The following is an 18,481-nucleotide window of genomic DNA, read 5'->3' as shown; positions in this document are numbered from 1 at the left end:
GCTAACCAAGGCACCCAGACACCCCTTGAAAGTTATTTTTGTCCCACTTACCCTCCCTGTAGACTTTTTTCTGAAAAAGTGCTCTTTTCACAGAGTAACACAAATAATCGGGTCTTTGAGTAAATGTTATTTGTTCAGAGGAAAGTTAACAAGACTCAAAAGAAGTTATCAAGATTGGGGTGCTGCAGTACTACAATTTGTATGGAATCTCAGAAGACCCTGCATAGCCAAAGCAGTCTTGAAAAAGAAAAGCAAAGCTGGAGGCATCACAATTCTAGACTTCAAGTTATAGTATAAAGTTGTAGTCATCAAAACAGTACGGTACTGGCACGAAAATAGACACATAGATCAATGAAACAGAATAGAAAGTCCAGAAACCCATAATTATGTAGTCAGTTAATCTTTGACAAAGCAGGAAAACATATCCAGTGGAAAAAGACAATCTCTTCAACAAATGGTGTTAAGAAAACTGGACCACTTTCTTACACCGGACAGAAAAATAAAGTCAAAATGGGTTAAAGTCACAAATGTGAGACCTGAAACAATAAAAATCCTGGAAGAAAACACAGGCAGTGACCTTTTTGACATCAGCTGTAGCAATTTCTTTCTAGATATGTCTGCTGAGGCAAGAGAATCCAAAGCAAAAATAAACTATTGGGACTATATTGAAATAAACAATTTCTACACAGCAGAGGAAGCAATCAGCAAAACTAAAAGGAACCCGTAGAATGGGAGAAGATACTTGGTAAATGACATATTTAATAAAGGGTTAGTATCCAACATGTATAAAGAACTGATAACACCCAAAAACCAAATAATCCAATTAAAAGATGTGAATAGACATTTCTCTGAAGAAGACATACACAGATGGTCAACAGACATGTGAAGAGATGCTCAAACGCCACTAATCATCAGGGAAATGCAAATCAGAACTAAAATGAGATACCATCTCATACCTGTCAAAATGGCTAAAATCAACAACACAAGAAACAGCAGTGCTGGCAAGGATGTGGAGAATAAGAAACCCTCGTGCACCATTGGTGGGAATGCAAAATAGTGCAGCCACTGGAGAACAGTATGGAGGTTCCTCAAAAAGTTAAAAATAGAATTATGGTCCAGCAATTACATTCCTAGGTATTTACCAAAGAATACAAAAATAATAATGCAAAGCGATGCATGCACTCCTATGTTTATAGCAGCACTATATACAATAGCCAAGATAGGGAAGCAGCCCAAGTGTCCGCTGAGGTAGATGAATGGATAAAGAAGATGTGGCATATATATGCAATGGAATATTATTCAGCTGTAAAAAAGAATGAAATCTTGCCATTTGTAGTGAAATGGATGGAGCTAAAGAGTATAATGCTAAATGAAATAAGTTAGAGAAAGATACCATGTGATTTCATTTATATGTGGAATTTAAGAAACAAAGCAAAGATCATAGGGGGAAAAAGAGAGGAAAACCAAAAAACAGACTCTTAACTCTAGAGAGCAGACTGATGTTTACCAGAGGGGAGTTGGGTGGGGTGACGGGTGAAATAGGTGATGGGCTCAAGGGGCGCACTGGCTGTGATGAGCACAGGGTGTTGTATGGAACTGTTGACTCACTATATTAGTGCACATAACACTCACTGTGTGTTAACTAACGGGAATTAAAAAAAAACTAAGAAAAGATGGGCTGCTGTAGCTTAGAAAAGGCTTAGGGATGATAGAAGTTGTCTTTAAGTGACTTTAATGATTCTGAGAGATTGTTGCACAATGTAACGAAGTGTTACCCGCCTCCTGAGGTGGTGAGGGCTCCGCCCCCATGGGAGTCACAGGGGTCTTCAGGTCATTTATCTGGCATTGTCGATAATTGAACCAGGTGACTTGTATATTCCTCTCACCCTGGTTCTCTGCCTCAGTGGTGATGAGATTGAAAACAATTTTAAAATGTCCTACTAATATTGGTGAAGTAATTTTTACTGGGCTGAAGGCAGAGAAATACATTATCGTATGCTTTGTGTTTGTTTGTTTCCAAGCCAGGGCCTTTCTACTTACAAGGAGCTTTGTTCTCTGGCAAGTGATCTTAGTCAGCCAGATCTGGTGTATAAATTTATGAATTTAGCCAACCATCACGCAATGTGGAACTCTAGGAAGGTAAGTTCCTATCACTGGATGGTTTTTACTTTTTACTTCCAAAACCAAACCTGCTACGTTGGCAGGAAGTGGCAATTGATATGCAATGTATTTTGTAAGAATCTGGGATGAGAGAGAGCCAGGCCACCACCCAGGCTCATTGGTAAAGCTGGGACACCAATAAATCAGGCTGTATTCAGGGACAAGTTTGGGAGGGGTAATTTTGTGATCTTTATATATTTAATGTATTAATATTTTACCACAGTAGATGTATCTGAGTCACTTCATCTTTTTATTTTTCTAGGGTGCTGCTTTTGGTTTTAATGTGATTGCCACCAGAGCTGGAGAGCAGCTGGCTCCTTTTCTGCCTCAGCTAGTTCCTCGTCTTTATCGTTATCAGTTTGATCCCAACCTGGGCATTCGACAGGCCATGACAAGTATTTGGAATGCACTGGTCACTGACAAATCAACGGCAAGTATCTGTGAACCCTTGTCTAAGATTGCCCAGTGCTCATCTTTCTTTCTACTTCGTATGCTTGTTTATTTTTTTTTTATTTTTATTTTCTTTCAATATATGAAGTTTATTGTCAAATTGGTTTCCATACAACACCCAGTGCTCATCCCAAAAGGTGCCCTCCTCAATACCCATCACCCACCCTCCCCACCCTCCCACCCCCCATCAACCCTCAGTTTGTTCTCAGTTTTTAAGAGTCTCTTATGCTTTGACTCTCTCCCACTCTAACCTTTTTTTTTTCCCCCTTCCCCTCCCCCATGGGTTTCTGTTAAGTTTCTCAGGATCCACATAAGAGTGAAAACATATGGTATCTGTCTTTCTCTGTATGGCTTATTTCACTTAGCATCACACTCTCCAGTTCCATCCATGTTGCTACAAAGGGCCATATTTCATTCTTTCTCATTGCCACGTAGTACTCCATTGTGTATATAAACCACAATTTCTTTATCCATTCATCAGTTGATGGATATTTGGGCTCTTTCCATAGTTTGGCTATTGTTGAGAGTGTTGCTATAAACATTGGGGTACAAGTGTCCCTATGTTTGTATGCTTGTTTAAACAAATGAGCTTTCTTTCATCTTTCAATGTATCAAAGATGCTCGTGGCAACATTTATTACAGTCTTAAAAATTGAAACAATCTAAATGTCCATGGGGTGGCTGGCTAAGGAAATGGCAGTGTATTCACACAAATAGAACAGTGTGTAGGTACTGGTGATGCAGTAGAGAACAGGTCATAATAGTTCCTGCCTTCAAGGAGTGCACTTCATTGAGAAGATAGACAAGGAAACAGGCAAATGCCAAGTATGGTTTTCTCTCTTGTATTTCTGTTATCTGGCTGCTTCTCATACTCAGTTTCACTTTTAATTTTTTTTTTAACGTTTATTTATTTTTGAGACAGAGAGAGACAGAGCATGAACGGGGGAGGGTCAGAGAAAGAGGGAGACACAGAATCTGAAACAGGCTCCAGGCTCTGAGCTGTCAGCACAGAGCCCGACGTGGGGCTCGAACTCACGGACCGTGAGATCATGACCTGAGCCAAAGTCGGACGCTTACTGACCAAACCACCCAGGCGCCCCACAATTTCACTTTTAGATATTAGGATTTATCAGGGCTTGCCTCTGAGTACCTTTTACTCTCAACTTTATTTTCCTAAATGAGCTCATCAGTTCCAGTGGATACAAATGTCATCTTTGTTGTGATGGTTCCCCATCTTATAATTTTGGCCGAGACACGACTTGCGTTTCTGACTTGCACATCCAAATGCCTTCTTGACGTCATCACTTGGATATTGTTTCAAGATACCTTAGACTTAAGAAGTCCAGAACAAGACTTAAAAAAACAAACTTTCCCCTCTCTTGTCAGCATTTATCCATTTACCCATGCCAAGAAACTTGGTATCATCTTGGTTTTTTGTCTGTCTTGCCCCTACACACAGTTGAATCCAGTAGCAAATTCTGCTGATTCTGCATCCAAAGTATCCCTTGAATCCATTCTCTTCTTTCCCTAATTCTTTCCTGATTAACAGGGTATCATCTTTCTCTTTTCTTTGCCTTCCTTCATTTAATAAGCAACCAATTAAAAAAAAATTGGATTGTGCCATTTTGGGTTAAATCCTTTATTTAAAGTTAACTAAAGGAGTTAGTCCCTGCACATGTTGTGGCCTTTTCCTCTTCCTCAGTTTGGTATCAGGTTGAGTGTGCTCCTGTTCATGGTGATAGGCACTTGAGGATTCAGCTTTGAAGGCTCTAGGAGAGTATTTGGCATCCCTGGGTCAGTCAAGATCTAATAGGCCAGTTGGCTTTACAGATCTGAGTCCAAGGCACAGGCTGAGGCTCTTGAGATGTATCATCTCCTTATAAGCAAAAGGTGATATAGAATGTTTAGAGGTGGACATTGGAAGATGTCAGCTTGTTAAATCATAGGTGAGTTATTCACGTCTGTCTTGGATTTTTTATGGGTAAAGGAGGGTAACAAAACCTCTTCTACCTACAAGAGTAAAAGTGGAAAAGCCATAGTTTTGAGATTCTTTGGATCAGTATAAAAACTGAGTCTATCATCGGTTGGTTATTACCAAATATATCAAATAAAACAGGCATAAAAGATTGAACTCACCTTTCAATCTGAGCAGTCATAATCTGTCTTTATGTGCCAGACACTGTACCAGGGAAGCGAAGACAAGTGAGACCCTGTCCCTGTCTTTGAGGTCTCAGTGTGATGAAGCAGCGTAGTTGTTTACAGTCTGATATGCCGTGCCTAACAAGGTGCTGTGGGAAGTCAGAGGAGAGTAGCCGGTCTTCTCTGCAAAGGTGATGCCTGATTTGAATCTTGAATGACAAGTAGGAATTAGCCAGGCAAGCAAGACATGGAAGGGGATTGTAGCGAGAGGTAGTATGTACTAAGGAATAAGGGCGAGATGGCACACGATACCTTTGGAGCTAGATCGGTCACAGAGGGCTTTGTATCCGTGTCCCAGTGGCTGGACTTTATTCACGTATTCAGAATCAAGTTTGCATTTTTGAATGATCGTTCTGGTAGCTGGCAACAAGCAGAGTGGGGAGAGACTTGTAGACTGAGAAGCCTAGAGACACTTAGGCTGTGACCTTCAGGGATGTGGTCAGTATGGTTGAGAGGTTAATAATCTGTGGATGAATTTCACATTTTAAATCTTACCTTTTTCTTTCATTAGGTGGATAAATATTTGAAGGAAATTCTTCAAGATCTGGTTAAGAACCTTACCAGCAATATGTGGCGAGTTCGAGAATCTAGGTACCATTTTTTGGAAATATAAGACTAGTCAAATAGAAGTGACTTTTTTTTTTTTTTCTTCAGGTTTCCAAGCTTTATACTTTTGCAAAAGGAATAAATTCATGTTACTAAAAAGCATATTTTTGGTTGGGTTAGACAATCTATGTTTAACTATTTAAAACTCAAAAAAAAACCCTCTAGTTAGTGGTGTTTCTAACTTGTCTTAGTTTACAGAAGTATGACATTAAAGAAGATCACTTGTTAAATTGGCACTGTCAAGACTTTGTAGGGCATCATTTATTTATGTATTTATATGATTTATTCAGTGCCTGCTGTGTCCTTTCACTTTGCTACCCACGTAGGGATACACTGGTAACTAAAAAGTGATGTATCCTCTCAAAGAGGTTGTATTATAGTTGTGGGACACAGACATTTGATGAGTGCAAATGTCACATGCCTGTGGTGTGTGCGGAACTAGGGAGAGAATAGGTATTGCTGTCCAGCAGTGAGGGGGTAGGAACTGGAAATACAGGCACAATCCCTATTCTTGTTTGGTAGGACTGTTTCATAGTAGAAGATTGAACTACCTTGATCTTATATTTTAAAACCAAATTGTTTCTTTTCAGCTGTTTAGCTCTGAATGATTTATTGAGAGGAAGACCCCTAGATGACATCATTGATAAACTTCCAGAAATTTGGGAAACTCTTTTCCGGGTACAAGATGATATCAAGGTATTATAGAAATAGTCTGCATTTATTCATGGAATAGGTGTAAATGGATTGTTAAAGTACATATGTTAGGTGTTTCACAACTCACTCCAGACAGTTTTAAGAGACTACAATTTCTTCCCGAAGTTTCAGTCTTGATGTGTCTGTGAAGTTACGAGGGTGGATATCCTTAGATCTAAATTGAATTGACTTTAAAAAAAAAAAAAAAAAGTGGCTACAGTCTGACTTTCTTTCAATAGAGATTTAATGATGCTGTTGATTAGGATAAATAACAGTTTGGAAATAATCCAGACTACCTCTACTTGATCAGTTTTATAAATTGGATCAGTCACTCCCAAATAATGGGACTAATTCTTTTGAATTTTTCCTAAGTGATTCAAATTTTAAATACTTGGGATATCTCACCATTAGAATTAGGTACTTCAGTTTTACCTTTCTTTTTGCTTTATTCATTACAGACTTTTAAAAGTCTTCCAGAATCCTCACATAGATATCTATATGTTTGTGTTAATAATACATTTAGCTTCTAAACTGTTATACTTATAATAGCCATGTTTTTGCAAGGTCACAATAGGTCCTTCCTAATTCAAGGAATATATGCTGTTATGTTCCTTGATGGACAGGGAGCCTAGTGAAACACTATTTTTACCTGGTATCGAAAGTAGGATTTTTCACTAATCTGTATAGAGTCGGGGGCAGTTAAGTACACATTGTGGGGTGGATGAGAATGAAACGAATCTGTATCATGCCATACTTTTCCTCATTTTTAGGAATCTGTACGGAAAGCTGCAGAACTAGCCCTGAAAACCCTAAGCAAGGTGAAAACTCCTATCTTATCTCGAGGATGAGGTGGGGCAGGGTTTTCTGAGACCAGGACAACAGTGACTTCTTTTTTGTCATATAAGTTGACATTGAGTTGCAGTGACATGAAGTAATTGGCTTCATGTTCTAGTTCACAGTTCTTAGAGTGAATGAGAAACTGGGTGCCATTATACTAGAATACTAGTAGTTGTGACAAAGTCTCTGTCTGATCTCTTTCTGTGGTCAGCTTCTCTGGGCCTTTACATAAGATGTGACTTTCACTGGACCCTTGTAGATCAAGCAGCATCTGTCTTGTCTCTTACTATTGCTATGGTTATGTGTTAATCTTCCTTGCACATTTACGAGGTTGCCAGGCTTTTTGAAATAAGTTTCTTACTTGAACTTGATTTTGTGGTATTTCAGGGACTTCTACATTCTAGCTATGTAAACCTTGCCATAGGTTACATGTAAGTAGTAAGTAGTAAAACCAGGTTTTAAATCCAGATGTTTCTATTTATTTATTTAATTTAGAGAGCATATGTGTGACTGAGCGGGGGAGGGTTAGAGAGAAAGGGAGAGAGAGAGAATCCCAAGCAGGCTCTGTGCTGTGTGCTGAGAGCCCGGTGCGAGGCTCAATCTCACAAACCCATGAGCTCATGACCTGAGCCGAGATCAAGAGTCGGACACTTAACCAACTGAGCCACCCAGGCGCCCCTAAAACAGGTATTTCTTATTTCTCATTTGTGTTCCTGACCACTGTGTTATGCTGCCACCCAAAGTTATTGATGATGATGCTAATACCTTAAGCCTTCTGCAAAGTGCTTTCTTACACATTTTCTCATTTTATTTTCGACTGTTTCCTGTTGGCCTGAGAAAGCCAAAGCTTAGAGAGTGGAAGCATTACCCAATTCCTTTTAGTTACTGGCAGACAGAGGACTCTTTCCTGTTTCTCCCCAAAGTATCATGGAAAGTTGATTAACTTACTCTTTTCTGTGGCTATGGGAAATATTTTGTTAGAGGAATGCTTTACTGGGTAAGAGGTCATTGTCACTAATTTCCACACTCTGTGTATGTGAGGTTTGTGTGAAAATGTGTGACCCTGCCAAAGGAGCGGCTGGCCAGAGAACCATCGCTGTCCTTCTGCCTTGCCTTCTGGACAAAGGAATGATGAGCCCTGTGACAGAAGTTCGAGCCCTCAGGTGTGAATCCGCTGATTAAATGAATATATTGGATTTACTTAGTTCCTAGCCATTCAGCAGAAATAGTGTGTCTCTGAATGTTAGATTCTTAGAGTATGGAGAAATGAGTTGAGGATAGCCTATTGAGGTGACCGAAGAGCATTTGTGAAAAGTTGTGAGGTAGACCATTTTTGCAGAAACAGACATTCTCATGGGGACCTTGCTTTGGACCGGCATTCTGCCGTTCTGCCTTGACCTTGAGTTAGGTATCTTACTGTGTTGCCATCAGCCTCTGCCCCCAGCAGGCACACATTTCTGTTATGTCACAGGTCCTTGGGAGTTATTGGTTATATCATTTAGTTAATATTTCGCAGATTACTAGCTTTAAAATAAACTGTACCACCTGCAACAATGAATTACTAAAAAAATGCACTCACATGTTTAGACATATATGGCTATTTTGTAAAATTCAATGGTGAACGATTCTAGTTGTATTGTTTTTTTATTTTTAAACTAGACTCCTATCTAGGAATTTTATCTGTCATTTTAGTTCAGTCTTAAAATTAGATCAAATTAATACTACCAGCATAGTACCATACTTATAATAACTGTTTCATACTACTAATAATAAAATAGCTGAAGGGAGTTTTTTTTTTTTTTTTTAAAGATTTTGCATGACAAAGGCAAGGGAATTATAAAATTAAGATATTACCATTTTGCTATTCTCTGTAAGATAATCTGCGGTAATGATCATTAGTAGCTTCTAACTCCACTGGTGAAAGGCTGATGGGAAACTAACTGAATGGTTAGGTCAACCAAACTTGAATCCACTGATAACTCTTCACAAAAAAAGACAAGCAATGAGGAGGGCACTGGTTGGGATGAGCACTGGGTGTTGTATATAAACCAATTTGACAATAAATTATATTAAAAAAAAAAAGACAAGCAGACATTACATGCATCCTGATGTGATGGAATAGGACATGTACACCACCACCTGTGAAAGATTCGTATTAAAAAAAAAATTGAACCTGATGTAGCCTGCAGATCTGTACAGGGGACAGAGGAGCATGTTAAATGACACCATTGGAATACAATTGATGAGAACAGATTATAAAAAAAAGGGTAGGGACGATACTGTTAAAAAGGATTTGGGAAATGCAGTAAATTGCAATGGGTGGGTGGGCTCTGGATCCAATTCCAACAAACCAACTTTTTTTTTTTTTTTAAGTTTAATTATTTTGAGAGAACAAGGGAGAGGCAGAGAGAGGGAGAGAGAATCCTAAGCAGGCTTTGCGTTATTAATGCAGAGCCAGATGTGGGGCTTGATCTCACAAACAATGAGATCATGACCTGAGCCAAGATCAAGAATTGGAACACTTAACTGACTGAGCCACTCAGGTACCCCAGCAACAAACCAACTCTTAAAGACACTTGTGAAACAGGGAAATTTGGATATCAGATTATGTGAAAAATATTATTAATATTTTCTAAGCTTGAAAATGGTATTTTGGTTGTAGTGAAGGATCCTTGTCTTTTAGGGACACATACTGAAGTTTAGTTAGGAGATACTTGAAAGTAATATGATGTCGGAGAGGGGAAGTGTGCTTGTGTGTATGGAGGAGGTATAAATGAAACAAAATTGGCCAAAAGTTGCTGGTTGTTGAACCAGGTAGAGAATATGTAGGATTTCATTTACGATTCTTTTCTTCTTTCACATATGCTCAAAAATTTCTATAATAAAAAGGAAAAAGGTAGTGTTAGGACCAGACTCTAACCAGGCGAATGTATTCCTGAATGCAATAAACTACAGAATGTCCCCATGATTAGATTTGTAGAGCTTCTTGCTTTTGTTAAAAGGACTTAGGAGTTGTGTTCTGTGTGTCTGTAGCATTAACACCCTTGTGAAGATTAGCAAAAGTGCAGGAGCCATGTTGAAACCACATGCACCAAAACTCATCCCAGCTCTGTTGGAATCCTTAAGTGTGTTGGAACCCCAAGTTCTCAATTATTTGAGCCTCCGGGCTACAGACCAAGAAAAGGTGAGTTGACAACAAGACATGTTGGTCATGGTCAAGGAGGAAAAGCCTTGTTAAGGTCCTGAGTTCTGTCTGAACAGTCTTTCTGGTGTTCCTAGACAACTCCATGACTCAAATGATACCTTCATCACTCTTGAAATAACTCAACTCCTGTGACTACATGCAGTGTGTTTTTTGGAGGGGTGGGAGGGTGTATGAGGAGTGCTCATGTACTATTTTGTGAATTGGATGAAAGCTAGCACTTCCATTAAAAAATGGATTTATGTTTATATAACACAGTTTTTTGTACATGTTTCGTTTTTTTTTTTAAGGGGTGGGTTCCACACCTTCAGAGTCCTTCTGTGGACCACTCCTGCCCTTATAAGAACAGAGGATTTGTATCTAGACTTGGGCATAGTCCAAAATTATTCTGCTCTTCAGATATACTGTAGGTGCCTAGACTGATCAAAGTTTTTTAAAAATTGTAGGTGAAACATTTGCTGTGAAAAAATAATGCAGAAGGGTAGACAGTAATCCCCTAGGAGCCCCCTCTCCCTTGCTGGTATAGTATCACTTCCTGAGGGTACCCACTCTCAGTGGTTTCCTGGGTCTGTTTTGAAATTCCTTTGTAGTCATAGCCTACAAACACAAACAAGCACACGAATTTGAAAATAGACGATGAATGTTGTTCTACAACTTTCTTTTTGTTATTGACAATACATCATATCTGTAGATAGAGCTACTTCGTTCTTTTTAATGTGTGTGTCATATTTTATAGTGAGGTGATTGCAGATTTTTGTCAGATTATGCAGCATCAAAGGTTGTGCCTGTTCCTTTATCTATGTATTATAAATCTTTGAAAATTTCCTCTAGAAACAAAGCCCTTTTATGGGTGTGTGTGTGTAGGGGTTCTTCTTAATTAATTGTATGTGCTGAGTGACTTGAATTTGTGTTCTCAGGCTGCGATGGATAGTGCTCGACTTAGTGCTGCCAAATCCTCTCCCATGATGGAAACAATCAACATGGTCAGTGCCTAATGTAATAGCAATGTTTGGCTACCTTAGAGTGTAATTTTTCAGTCTTCAGGGTCCATCAAGTGATGTAGAGATTTAAGGGGTGAGTCAAGCACCTATTGTGACTCTAGTTTTTTCTTAGTATAGTTTTTTCTTCTTCTTCTAGATTGCTAAGTGGAATAAATCATTTTCTAAATACCAACATCCATTAGTTCAAATTTGTGTTATATTAAAAGATCCCTCAAATGTGTATTTATTTTGGCCTGCCTGTTTAGAAAGATTCAGATAGTTGTCTCTGCCTGAGCATTGTCCTTGGGAGGACCTAGGAAGGTGTAAGCTGGAGGTTCAGTAAAGGTAGGCGGCATGAAAGAGAGGGAAAGAGAACTGAAGCAGTGCTGAAATGTTTTGGTCGTGGAAAGGGATTTGCAGAAAAGAGCTGCTTGGCACTGAGGTTCTAAATTCTAAAGATCCTAGAGTCTGGGATTAGGGGTCACTAAAGTCTAGAGCCAGCTCTGCTATGCAAACACTGGAGTGCTTAACTGACAAATTGTGAGCTACTGGAAGTTGTTTCGCTAAGCAGAGCGCAAGGCTGGACAAGAGAAGAAGATATTCTTTAGTGCTTATGGGGGGACTATCACCAAATTTTGGTCTAAGGATATTATGTCTTAATTGGATTATTGAGGGGAAAAGAAATCTTAAATAAATAGAAACGGTTAGCAAATACCTTACAGATACGCTCATTTATAATAGAATGTGTGTCATTGCATTTTTAAAACATAGTATTCACCTAAGAAGTTGACTTTAATAAGATGGTTTGGTTGGGCAGGCCCCCTGAAGCCAATTCATGTGTTTTACACTGAACATGAATTGGGAAAGAGGAAGATAGGCCCAGAGAAATCCTTTCTTTTTGGGTAATCATAATTCATTTTCTCCTGTAGTAAGTAAATGTTTTTTTTTGTTATTTTTGTTTTGCTTTTATTTTTATTTTTTTAAACATTTATTATTTTTTTTAAAGTTTATTTATTTTGAGAGAGCACCTGAGCCGGGGGAGGGGCAGAGAGAGGGAGAGAGAAAATCTCAAGCAGGCTCTGCCCTGTCAGTGCAGAGCCTGATGTGGGGGTCGATCTCACCAACAGCAAGATCATGACCTGAGCCTGAGATCAAGAGCTGAACGCTCAACCGACGTAGCCACCTAGGTGCCTCTTGTTTTGTTTTTATTGTTGACCCACTGGTAAATGGTTTTTCTGCTTGTAGTACAGTGGTGGTTTTTACGTTGAAATCAGTGCAAAATCAAACCAGCAATTTTCAACTTCATGTCAAATCCAGCAGGTAACATATTTGACATGGCAGTTTTAATTGATGTGGTATTGACTTCATCATTTTCTGAGGTTAACTTTGTGTTTATTCTTTTCCCAAAGTGCCTGCAGTATCTTGATGTGTCGGTGCTGGGTGAGCTAGTTCCTAGATTATGTGAATTGATCAGAAGTGGTGTGGGTCTCGGAACTAAGGTAAGTAAGTGTATTTTTTCACAAGAGGAATTTTCATCTTCATTAGTTTGGGCCACAAAAATGTAACAGCTATCATACTGAAATTTATAGTTCTCTGTAACACTTAAGAATATCTTATATTAACTATTTTGTTTCTATGGTTGCACTAATAAGTTAAAACCTGTAACTCAGAATATAAAACATGTGCCTTATCCAATAAATTGTATCTTGCTTTTTTTAGTGGAATCATTTCTGTTCCCTGATTGCCATGTACATGCTCTCTGGGTCCTCATCATGATCAGTTATTAATGGAAATGCTTCTAGATATCGAGGCACGGCAGTTTTAGGTGGTGATTAGTATTTTCACAGGGGCCAGCAGGTGTCTGGTTAGAAAAATGTCTTCCTGTTTAAGATCTTTCAAGGATCAGACCCAGTCCCCACACTTTCAAAACAAACAACTCAGATTTTTTTTTCTCCTGGCAAAAGTAATACTGCTTGCATTTAAAAATTTTACCATTTATAGATCAGGAGGAAGTTAAAGATTGTCCACTAAGTTTACATGCAGAGGTGATTGCTGTTAATGTTTCACAGTGTTTTCTTCCACTCTCTTTTCCGGGCCTGTGTCTTCTATAGCATCCTCTTTAATGACCATAGGGTACTCTGTTGTGTGGCTGTAGCATCATCTACTTCAGTCCCTCAAGGAACATCTGATTTCAGCCTTTTTGATATTAAACAAAGCACTGTGATGAATGTCTTTGGACACATCTGAAGCTATTTCCTTTGGTTAAATTCTTAGAACTGAAAATGTTAGAACCAGGGTGGCCAAGAGGACATGTTACCCTCCTGAAAGACTGTACCAGTTTTCTTTCTTTCTTGCAATGTATGTGAGAACACACATCTTCCTACTGAAAGCCTTGAAAAAGATCTTTGCTTTGCTAATTTAAAATAAGGACCTTCCTCTTTCCAGATTGAATCCTGCAGGGGCTGTTAGGCTTCATATATTTCTCATCTTTAAATCATTGACACCTAAGACAAAGGGTTTGAAAGAAAGAACATTGTGACCATCAAATTTAGACCTTTGCCTTTGTAACCCTGTAGGGAGGCTGTGCCAGTGTCATTGTGTCATTAACTACTCAGTGTCCCCAGGACCTAACACCTTACTCAGGTGAGTTTGTCAAAACCTTGTGTGGTGACATTTTGGTATGGCCATGTCTTGTGTGACAAGGTTTTTAAAAAAAATTATTCAGACACGCTTGTGATCTTCTGTATGGTTTTTCTCCCTTTGACCCCCCCTTTCTGCCTTTGTTTCTTTGTTTGCAACAAGGTGCAAGGATGATCAAGTTTAGTTAGTGTTCACTGTTTTATAAGTATTGGATCAATTCTTACTGGTATAAGGAGGTGAAAGTATCTGTCATTTTGTAGGATTTGTTTACTACTTATGTCTAATTTTTTTTTAAAGTTTGTTTATTTTGAGAGAGAGAGAGAGAGGGAGAGAACAGCAGGAGAGGAGCAGAGATAGAGGGAGAGAGAGAGACTCCTAAGCAGGCTCCATGTTGTCAGCATGGAGCCTGATGTGGGGCTGGAACTTATGAACCATGAGATCATGACCTGAGCTGAAATCAAGAGTCAGACGCTTAACTGACTAACCAAGGTGCCCCTTTTTATGCCTAATTTTATGTTAGCTTTTTTCTCTTCTTAGATTGCCTTCTACATGGGGCAAATGAACTTTATAGTACCTAGCTCTCATTTTTGCAACGTTTCCTACAGTATTCTAGACACAGATTGTTTAATTTTATATCAGGCAAAGGAAACAAGTGGATAGTACAAATGTAACATACTTGGGTTCCAAACTAGTGTGGAATAAATCAGATACTAATTACAGGATTAAGTTTGTTTTTGTCCTGGGAACAGAGCAGAACGTTTTTCCTTGTTGTTTCTGATAGGTAAATAAGTGTCATGTGTTTCTCCGTTACTTCTGATAGGTAAACTTATGAGTGCTTTGCTTAGTGGCCTGACAGATCGGAACAGTGTAATTCAGAAATCCTGTGCATTTGCCATGGGCCATTTAGTTCGGGTGAGTTGAATTTTGTATTTAATTAAGTAATTGTACTTTGGTAATTATAAAGCAATAAATAGGGTTGCTTTCTCTCTCAGACTTCACGGGATAGCAGCACTGAGAAACTCCTACAGAAACTCAATGGCTGGTACATGGAGAAAGAAGGTACCTTTCTTTTCCTCTTCTCTACTAGTTTTAATTTAGATGTTAGCAATCTAGGAACACAGTACAAATCAGGTCTTGCCCTCTGATATTATGCGCTTTGCTTAGGAACATTTCGGACTGGTTTTACGGATTTGTTTTGCCACGGTGCAAGCTGAGCTAGTAGTCTGTTGAGATCAGTCACCCTGACTGACAGCAGCAAGCATGATGAAGATTATGGTGTTTCTGCTCCTCTTTAGAACCCATCTACAAGACCTCTTGTGCTTTGACTGTTCATGCTATTGGACGATACAGCCCGGATGTATTGAAGAACCATGCCAAAGAAGTTCTGCCTTTGGCATTTTTGGGCATGCATGAAATTACTGATGAGGAGAAAGCAGAGAAGGAAGAGTGTAACTTATGGACTGAAGTGTGGCAGGAAAATGTACCTGGTTAGTAAACAGTGCCTGTGAATTAAACCTGTTTCTTAAAAACCACAGCTGGGGTTTTTACTCTTACTTTTCATCTATAAACTCTTGTAGTTACTTTCCCAGGACTTTAACATCATGTGTCCCATTTGGTTTTAAACCTGTCCAAATTGCTACGTTCTCAAGGTTGGCCCTCAGACCTCTTTGCTCTCTGCCCTCATTGCTGCCCACGTAACAGAACAGAACTCTGCCCAAGCAAAGTAGAGCGGTACCTATTTGAGTTGGGAGTGAATGGTGATTTTATGTTGCCTTAGTGTATTATTTCAGAGTAATGCTTCTTCATTCTGTACTTCACCTTCACGTGTGCAAATGGATGGTGACCATTTGCATGACACCCTCCTGTGGGCATATTCAGGTTTATAAAGTCTTACTGTTATAAAGGTATATCACAACACTCCAACACTCCCCTCTTTCTCTCTCTTTCAGAGAGTGGTATGATGTAACTGTTGAGAACATTTATTGCTGATGGTCACTGCCTTTTTCTTTTTCAGACTTAGAAAAAAGTTGATTTTTTTTTTTTTTTTTTTTTTTTTTTGTCATTTAAAAGTTGCTCTAATTTTGCTTTTCATAACCTAGGTTCCTTTGGTGGCATTCGGTTATACCTGCAGGAGTTGATTACCATTACCCAGAAGGCTTTGCAGTCCCAGTCCTGGAAAATGAAAGCCCAGGGTGCAATTGCCATGGCATCAATTGCAAAACAGACCAGCTCCCTAGTACCTCCATATCTGGGAATGATACTGGCCGCATTACTGCAAGGCCTGGCTGGAAGAACATGGGCAGGAAAGGTAAAGGAACCATTCATGCCCAGTTAAATTGAAGGTATCCTTAAAGGATTATGATTTCATCTTTCATTTTCCATAAAAATTAGAATCTGCTTTTGTGGGATGTCAGGTGGATTGTTTTATCTGAACCAGCTTTTCTAGCCAGTGGGAAGCTCTGTGTAAACTTGGCCTGATTAAATATGATGTTTCATGAAAGTGTAACCCACATGTTTTTGAATACTGCATAGTAATGCTGGAGATTGATTTTTATCTATCACGTTTAGCTTTCCAAGAGAAGTCTTAAATCACCTGGTTGGCTGTTTCATACCTGGTGACCTCGTGAACAGATCAGGATTTGGCACACGTGAAATTGAGTAGAAAGCAAGTTGTGCCTAAACCTGGAGCTGAGGGTGCCCATCGCCGAGGCCTGTGAATTAGTCACTTCATACACACGGGTGATAGTAGATTACTTAGAGTGAACACTCAGCGGGGAACATGACATGTGGCAGCATGTAACAATCTACTTGCTGTGGTCACAGTCAGTGGCGGCCAACACAGTACTGTAGAAGAAGTGCTGGACTGGGACTTCTGTGATTGACCTTGGACAAGTCAGGTCTCTAGGCTTTCTAAAGTGGAGATGAAGACACTTGTCCTCCCTCTGTGGTTTGTAGTAAAACTCTGTGGATGTGCTTGTTAAATAGTAAAGTGTGTTAAAGATACTATGACTCTGGCTAAGTTATTAAATACTCCTCAGGTAATGCAGTCATCGTATATAGAATGTCAGTAACACACATGTGCTTAACAGTATTCCCTCATCTTTCAACCCTTTAGGAAGAGCTGTTGAAAGCCATTGCCTGTGTGGTGACAGCATGCAGGTAAATGTTCTTCCAGTGACGATGCCATTTCTTAAACAGAACCCGAGAGCTGCATTCCTTACTAACTGTCCTGATTCTTTTGTGTGGATCCTCTAGTGCACAGCTGGAAAAGCCTGTGCCCAATCAGCCCAGCACAAATGAAATTCTCCAGGCTGTTCTGAAGGAGTGTTGCAAAGAGAATCTTAAATATAAGATCGTAGCAATCAACTGTGCGGCGGATGTCTTAAAGGCCACCAAAGAAGACAGATTCCAGGAGTTTTCGGACATTGTCATACCTCTCATCAAGAAGGTAACCACCACCTGTAAACCCTTCTGGTTTATTTTATTTTATTTTATTTTATTTTATTTATTATTTATTATTTATTATTTATTTTTAAATTTATTTTTTGACATTTATTTATTATTGAGAGAAAGAATATGACTAGCGGAGGGGCAGAGACAGAGAGAGAGATACAGAATCCAGAGCAGGCTCCAGGCTCTGAGCTGTCATCACAGAGCCTGATGTGGGGCTCAAACCCACGAACTACGAGATCATGACCTGAGCTGAAGTTGGACGCTTAACTGACTGGGCTACCCAGGTGCCCCCATTCTGGTCTAGTTTATAAAAACTAAATTTAAAAAGATTAAAAAGAAAAATTTTTTAAATTTTGAAACTTAAAAACTTAAAAAATTTAAAAAGAAGGGAAAGAAAGGAAGATTTTCCACGTACCCTGTTTACATATTTTATTAGGATTAGTGTAACTGCAAATAGTGGAAAATCCCGCAATATCATGGCCTCAAACAAGATAGATGCTTTTCTGTCACCTAGGAGCCTAGGCATTCTGGCTGATTATGCTGTGAGCTCTGCCTTCCCTACAGTGTGCAGGTGTAACTGCCTTCCAGGCGGGTGGTGGCAGAGGAGATGAGGAAATGATGCAGGATCCAAGTAGGCATGGCCATTCTCTCTCAAGGAGAGTTCTTGGACACTTTGTGGCACTTTGACTTGTATTTCCTGGTACTTAGCTAGGTGGCCACACCTGGCTGCAACAGAGGCTAGGAAAGGTAGTCTTCTAGGCATCCATTTGCCCTTCATGGGAGAAGGGGAGAGTGTGTGTTTTGTTTTGTTTTTTAAACAGAGCAGAAAGAGCAGTTTATTGCAGGGATTTCAGCCCGCAAGCTGAGAAACTCATGGCTATGGGAACAGTGAGTTGCAGGAGTGAATGTTGGAGCAAATGGACAGTCTCTAACATAGTGGTGATGTGCTTTTGCCTTTTAAGTGTGTGCAGAAGCCATCCTAGTCATCCTAGAATGAAGGCAGGGAGGTCAGTGTGTCACTGTTTTGTTGTTTTAATTTTTTAATGTTTTTTAAAAAATTTTTTTAACGTTTATTCATTTTTGACAGAGACAAAGTGTGAACGGGGGAGGGGCAGAGAGAGTGGGGGGCACAGGATCTGAAGCAGGCTCCAGGCTCCGAGCTGTCAGCTCAGAGCCCAATGCAGGGCTCGAACTCACAAACCCCGAGATCATGACCTGAGCTGAAGTTGGACACTTAACTGACTGAGCCACCCAGGCGCCCC

General features: G+C 39.5%; 1 protein-coding gene across 4 annotated transcripts in view; it reads left to right on the top strand.

Annotated features, from left to right (window-relative positions):
- Positions 1-18,481, top strand: part of ECPAS (Ecm29 proteasome adaptor and scaffold) — a 107,967-nt gene that overhangs the window by 77,811 nt on the left and 11,675 nt on the right. For all 4 annotated transcript variants that reach the window (XM_086683702.1, XM_086683701.1, XM_086683699.1 and 1 more), the window contains 16 exons: positions 2,022-2,139; positions 2,423-2,590; positions 5,320-5,399; positions 6,005-6,110; positions 6,878-6,925; positions 7,986-8,107; positions 9,978-10,128; positions 11,064-11,129; positions 12,536-12,625; positions 13,703-13,769; positions 14,587-14,678; positions 14,759-14,825; positions 15,062-15,253; positions 15,866-16,074; positions 16,882-16,925; positions 17,022-17,214. In XM_086683702.1, the coding sequence (XP_086539828.1) occupies positions 2,022-2,139; positions 2,423-2,590; positions 5,320-5,399; positions 6,005-6,110; positions 6,878-6,925; positions 7,986-8,107; positions 9,978-10,128; positions 11,064-11,129; positions 12,536-12,625; positions 13,703-13,769; positions 14,587-14,678; positions 14,759-14,825; positions 15,062-15,253; positions 15,866-16,074; positions 16,882-16,925; positions 17,022-17,214 (1,813 nt within the window). The remainder of the gene's footprint in view (positions 1-2,021; positions 2,140-2,422; positions 2,591-5,319; positions 5,400-6,004; positions 6,111-6,877; positions 6,926-7,985; positions 8,108-9,977; positions 10,129-11,063; positions 11,130-12,535; positions 12,626-13,702; positions 13,770-14,586; positions 14,679-14,758; positions 14,826-15,061; positions 15,254-15,865; positions 16,075-16,881; positions 16,926-17,021; positions 17,215-18,481) is intronic.

The sequence above is a fragment of the Puma concolor genome, chromosome D4 (assembly GCF_028749965.1).
Source record: "Puma concolor isolate L17-30 chromosome D4, mPumCon1.1.hap2, whole genome shotgun sequence".
Classification (NCBI taxonomy): domain Eukaryota; kingdom Metazoa; phylum Chordata; class Mammalia; order Carnivora; family Felidae; genus Puma; species Puma concolor.
Note: the sequence above shows the minus strand (reverse complement) of the source record. Positions and strands in the feature narration are given on the sequence as shown.